The 5833-nt window shown below is 53.7% G+C and overlaps 1 protein-coding gene and 1 non-coding gene across 2 annotated transcripts; both read left to right on the top strand.

The window, feature by feature from the left end:
* Positions 1-2264: 2264 nt before the first annotated feature.
* Positions 2265-5272, top strand: Rpl32 (ribosomal protein L32). The gene is made up of 4 exons (XM_090323855.1): positions 2265-2346; positions 3359-3459; positions 3873-4054; positions 5085-5272. Exons 2-4 carry the CDS (start codon positions 3364-3366, stop codon positions 5212-5214), a joined length of 408 nt encoding a protein of 135 aa, XP_090179981.1. The 5' UTR covers positions 2265-2346; positions 3359-3363; the 3' UTR covers positions 5215-5272.
* On the top strand, positions 3146-3285 carry LOC150042887 (small nucleolar RNA SNORA7). Its single transcript, XR_016533553.1, has one exon. It is a non-coding gene; the product is annotated as a small nucleolar RNA SNORA7 (small nucleolar RNA).
* Positions 5273-5833: the final 561 nt, after the last annotated feature.

Below are 5833 nucleotides of genomic sequence, written 5' to 3'. Positions count from 1 at the left end.
AGTTCTCGTGTGACCGGTATGATTTCTTCCTCGGGGCCCAGGCTGGGGATTGTTTGAACCCCTGACCCTAGAGGGCTTCAACAAGTGGTTGCCTCGGTGTGCGTCCCTTCTCATGTTCCATTTGCACATGAAGTCTAGTCAGTTTCCAGAACATGAGGGCAAGTGGGCAAAAGCCAGAGAGAGAGAGAGAGAGAGAGAGAGAGAGAGCCCCTCAAGGGATGAATGAAATTTAACGGAGAGCACACAGTATGTGCTTTCAACCAAGCTATTCCCTAATGCAGTCCTCCTCTCTGAATGCTTGCATTCTGTTTCCCATGCCTCCTTTTACTTGACCTATACTGTCTCATAACCATTTGACTAAACTGCCTAGTGTAAAACTTATTCTTGGGGGTAGAAATGTGGCTTAGTGGTAGAGTGTTTGCCTAGAATGCATGAAGCCCTGGTTTGATTCCTCAGTACCACATACACAGAAAAAGCTGTACGTGGCATTGTGGCTTGAGTGATAGCCTTGAGCAAATGAAGCTCAGGAATAGTGTTTGGGCCCTGAGTTCAAGCCCAAGGACTGGGACATCAACAACAACAACTACTACTACTAACTTATTCTTGCCAGGGACTGGTAGCTCAATGCTCTAATGCTAGCTAACCAGGAGCCTAAGATCTGACAAATCTGAGATCATCAAAAAGCAGAAAGTGGAGCTGGAATAGAGTGCTAGCCATAAAAAAGCAGAGCAAGTGTACAAGACCAAGAATGTAGTACTGGCATGCACATGCACGTGCATACACACACACACACACACACACACACACACACACACACACACACAAAACCTTATCCTTGTTCTGCCTAGCTTTTCTTTTTTTTGCCAGTCCTGGGCTTGAGCTCAGGGCCTGAGCACTGTCCTTGGCTTTCTCAAGGCTAGAGCTCTACCACTTGAGCCTCGGCACCACTTCTGGCTTTTTCTGTATAATGTGGTACCAAGGAATCGAACCCGGGTCTCCGTGCATGCTAGGTAAGCACTTTAACCACTAGGCCAAACTCCCCGCCCTCTGCCTAGCTTTTGTTTTCAAGATCATTGTGAAACCAAATTTCAGAAGGAAATCAAACAGAAACTTGGATTCTACAAGTGTGATCCAGCCCAAATGGAAGTGGAGAGAGGGAGTTGGATCTGAACTGCACTTCATGTGTGCATGGTAGGAAATGTGGCTCAGGTGGCAGAGTACTTGACAAGTGTACAGACCCTGTGTGAAAATCCAAGCACTGCCTCCTCCAAAACAAAAACAAAATACTCCAAGTGCAATGCTCCAGTTCAGAATCCTTACCCAAAAGACCACCCGAGACCAGAACCAGTGTAAAAGCAAAGGAGTCTTTATTGCAAGCTCCAGCTCGGTCTCCTGCATACAAGGCTGCACCCGGGGATGCTGAGAGCCCCGAGCCCAGAGTTACAGCACTTTTTATACACAATCCACGTTTTATATACATACATACTGTGGGAAGGTCACAGAACAACTTTAAAACGTAATTGGCTCATCATAAAGCGGGGAAGAACTCAAAAAGAATGGTTGGCTAAATCAAAGGGACTGGGTACTTCAAACTGCTTGGTTAGGGACATCCTGCCCTAGGCAAACGCCACCTCTGGGTCATCCTGCCCTGGACAAACTTCACCTATGGGACCTTCTGCCCTGGGCAAGCCTCACCTGAGGCATCCTACCCTGGGCAAACACCATCTGTGGGACCCTCTGCCCTGGGAAAGCATCACCTGTGGGTCATCTTGTCATTTCTCCTAAACAAATACCGTGTGACACGACACAGCGAAGACAGAGCAGTCCATATGGTAACGAATCTAGCCTGGATTTAAGGATGCTCTGAGCATCCCTGCCCCCGGGAGCCTCTCTGCAGGAGAACTGCCATTCACAGCAGGCCCCATGAGGGGGCCTGTTCTGTTCCCTCCCGGCCGCCAGGGGGCGCACGCGGAGCAGAGGCGGGGCCACAGGCCATAGGCCGGAAGCTGAAATGGGCTTCTCCTCCTGGCGGAAGTGCCCCCCCCCAGCCCCAGGGTCTTGGCTCAGTAAAAAGTTACGTTGTCTCCGTAGTCCCGAGGGGAAGACACAACACGTTTTAAGCTCCACGCCTCCGTATCGGTGTAGAATATAGTACAGGAGCACAAACTTTTTTTTTTCCGGCTGCGTTACTTCTCCGATGCGCCTTTGATGGGAAGGACCTGACGCCGGAAGCGCTTCCCTTTCCTCTGCCAGGACCTAGAGCGGCGTCCCATCAGCCCTTGCGCGCCGCCTTCCCCTTCCTCTTCGTCGGCGCTACCTCCGGAGGTGGCTGCCATCTCCTCCTCGGTGAGTCTCCATCGCCGGCCATCCTCCCTCCTGCGGGCTCGCGCGGGCTCCGCGCCCCGGGGAGGAGACCTCCCGCTCTTGCGCCGGCTTCTCCTCGGCTGTCGTGGCCGTCGGCTCGCCGGGACGGGCGTGGGACCGGGGAGGCGGGCGGCGGCCTGGGGGTCTGGACGCTGCCGGGCCTGTCGGGCCGCTTGCTTCCCTACGGCGGCCGCCTGGGGTCCATCGGAGCGGCCGACCTGCGTTCTGAACCCCGGAGGGCCGTGGTGCCGGCTCAGGCCGGACCCCGGGGGTCCGGTGACCGGGGCGGCGTATCCGAGGGGTGGAGGTGGGGTCCAGTGCTTGCAAGAAGGCACTGGTGGCGAGGCCGCCTGGGGAAGAGCTGTTCATCCGGGTGAGTCGGGGGCCTGAGGTCATGGCCTTGGGCCCCATCTGGAGAGTCGTGTGGACTTTGCTGCCTCGCCTGGCTTTGAACCGTGATCCTCCGATATCAGCCACCTGAGTAGGTAGGATGACAGGCCCGAGCCACCGGCTCCCGGCTTGAGGTTCTTTAGGCCTCACCTGGAGAAGTGCGTGCTCCCAGGTGGGAGGCCGTGCAGAGCAGCAGCAGCACGAGGCGGGGGTCAGCAGTGAGCCAGGCCCTGCGCCGGGCATCCTGCACACATCTCACCCTGTGCTGCCCTTAGAGCTGAGAGGAGACTGGAAGGGCCACTCGGGTTGGGCGTCTTGGTGGCCTGAGGCTTGCCTTTAGCTGCTGTCACCCCCCTTCCTGGAATTTGGAAGGGGGGAAAGGTGACTTTTGAACCTCCTTGGATCGCGTCTGCAGAGTGGCTTGTATTCTGCCAGCTTCGGAAATAGGAGGGAAAGCAAGCGTGGCAGAGGCACCCATTCCATTCTCAGCTGTCTCCATAGCTGGTGACTGGAAGATACTCTGTGACATAGGTTCTGCTCCTGCCGGAGGCCGGAAGTCTCCCTTCTCTTCCTCTGCTCACCTGCATCTGCCCCTCTCCCAAAGGCATCATGGCTGCCCTCAGACCTCTGGTGAAGCCCAAGATCGTGAAAAAGAGGACCAAGAAGTTCATCCGCCACCAATCAGACCGATATGTCAAGATTAAGGTAGGTGCACCTGGCTGAAGACAGTTCTGCACTCCACAAGTCTGAGAGTGTAAATTGGGATTGAAGTGGTGCCTTGAGGTGGTTGAAGGGCTGTGAGAGCTTGTGGGTGGGAGAACTCTGGCCCTGGGAGGCTGTGTGGTGAGAGGGTTTCTTATGCTCGAGGCTAGTGCTCTACCACTTGAACCACAATGCCACTTCTAGCTTTTTCTGAGTATTTGAGAGAAGTCTCACCCTTCTGCCCAGGATGGCTTTGAACCACAATCCAGATCTCAGCCCCTACCATACATAGCTTGGATTACAGGTGTGAGCCAGGCCTGTTTGTTATTTTCCCCTTTCGCTTGGTCCTTGCCCCTCCCTAAAGGCTCAGTTGGCACCTTGCAGAGACCAACCCTTCTGTGTGTGCTTGCTTTCAGCGAAACTGGCGGAAGCCCAGAGGTATTGACAACAGGGTCCGGAGGAGGTTCAAGGGCCAGATCTTGATGCCCAACATTGGTTATGGGAGCAACAAGAAGACAAAGCACATGCTGCCCAGCGGCTTCCGGAAGTTCCTGGTCCACAACGTCAAGGAGCTGGAAGTGCTGCTCATGTGCAACAAGTGAGCGGGGCCCGGGTGGTAGAGACACGAGACACAGGCGGGCAAGTGAGGGGAGCGGTGCTCGCACTTCGTTGCGTTTTAGTACTAGAAATTTCCTTTTGAAAAAGTGAATGAGGGGCCGGGAGTTTGGCCTAGTGGTAGAGTGCTTGCCTAGCACACACACACGAAGACCCGGGTTTGATTCCTCAGTACCACATACTTAGAAAAAAGCTAGAAGTGGTGCTGAGGCTCAAGTGGTAGAGCTCTATCCTTGAGAAAGTCCAAGGACAGGGCTCAGGCCCTGAGCCCAAGTCCAGGACTGGCAAAAAAAAAAGTGATGAGGAATTAAGCAGAAGTTTCAGATGTTACAATATGGTACTTGTGAGGGAAGACGTCATCTCTGGCGTATATTGCTAGTATTTCTTTTGCGTTCCACAGAAATTTATGATCTGTGGTCCTTGCATTTTTTTTCTGTGGGTGTTTATTGCACATAATCTGAAATGCAGCTCGGGGGCATGGTTAGTGGATGGTGGAGTGCAGTCAGTGGTTGGCTACAGTGTGGAGTGGCTGTGTTTAAGGTGTGGGTACACTGGTTTGGACTAAGTGAGCAAGGGCCCGGGTCTCGGGAGGCTAGGATGTATACACATAGCGAGTCTTCTTTGGAAACTGGGAGCTGCTGCTACACAGACCTGCGGGAACTATCAGGGTGGCTCCATACAGCCGTGTTGCTGCTTTCCACTTAACTGTCCAGCCTTTGTGGAGCTCTGAAACTTCCCTGGAAAGCTCTAGAAAGCACCTTGGGACTGTCCGAGGTTGGGTTATTTTATGAGTCAGAGGAGGAGCCTTCACGCCTAGAGTCACGCCCACTCTGTTAGACACTGACTTGGCGAATTCATGGTACCTCTGCAGAGGGACGCCTGGTTTGCGGGTTATAAGGATGGAGTGCTTTCTAAGCACGCGCAGCCTGTGCAGTGCCTGCAGTCGGATCTGCTCCACTCTGGGGCCTCCCCTGTGGTGGGAACGGCTGCTCCTTACCTCACCTCTCTTCCAGGTCGTACTGTGCTGAGATCGCCCACAATGTTTCCTCCAAGAACCGAAAAGCTATCGTGGAACGAGCTGCCCAGCTAGCCATCAGAGTCACCAATCCCAATGCCAGGCTGCGCAGTGAAGAGAACGAATAGGTGGCTCGCATACCCCTTTTATTTGTGCTTAAATAAACCACAAAAACTGCTCTCTGTACTGCCTTCTCCTGGTTCTGGATTTGGTTAATGAGCCTTGACTTTGAGCCTCCTGAGTAGGATTGCAGGCGTGAGCCACGTGAGTGCCCCAGTGGAGAAAGCCTCAAGATGGCATAGGGCACTGGAAGGTGTCCTCTACTCTCCATCATCTGCTTCCAGGCCCAGGGGCTGGTACTCAATTCTTTCGGAAGCCAAGCTCCCTCTTGGTACCTTAACCCTTGGAGTTGGTCTAGAGACGGTCCGGATTTAGTTGCCCTGTTGAGATTGTCTTTGGATGTGGTGGTGGCAGTGGGGTGGGGCGTGGCTCTCGAAAATGAAGACTGCTCTGGGCCTGGCAGGTGACAGAGTGTAACAAGATTGAAATGATTTTATGTTCCTACTTCTGCAAGGTCAGAGCCTTGAGGCTGCCTGCCTCCTGGCCAAAACCTGGTCTCCACAGCTGTGGAACAAACTGGTCATTTGCAGAAGTGTTGGGACGAGAAGCACAGGAGGGGCCTCGAGTTTGGCCTAATGGTAGAGTGCTTGCCTAGCATGCATGAAAACCCGGGTTCAATTCCAAAGA

This window comes from Megascapheus bottae, chromosome 33 (genome assembly GCF_031878675.1).
Source record: "Megascapheus bottae isolate mThoBot1 chromosome 33, mThoBot2.hap1, whole genome shotgun sequence".
In the NCBI taxonomy this organism is placed as follows: domain Eukaryota; kingdom Metazoa; phylum Chordata; class Mammalia; order Rodentia; family Geomyidae; genus Megascapheus; species Megascapheus bottae.
The sequence above is the reverse complement of the archived record's forward strand: the minus strand, read 5'-3'. Positions and strand labels throughout refer to the sequence as shown.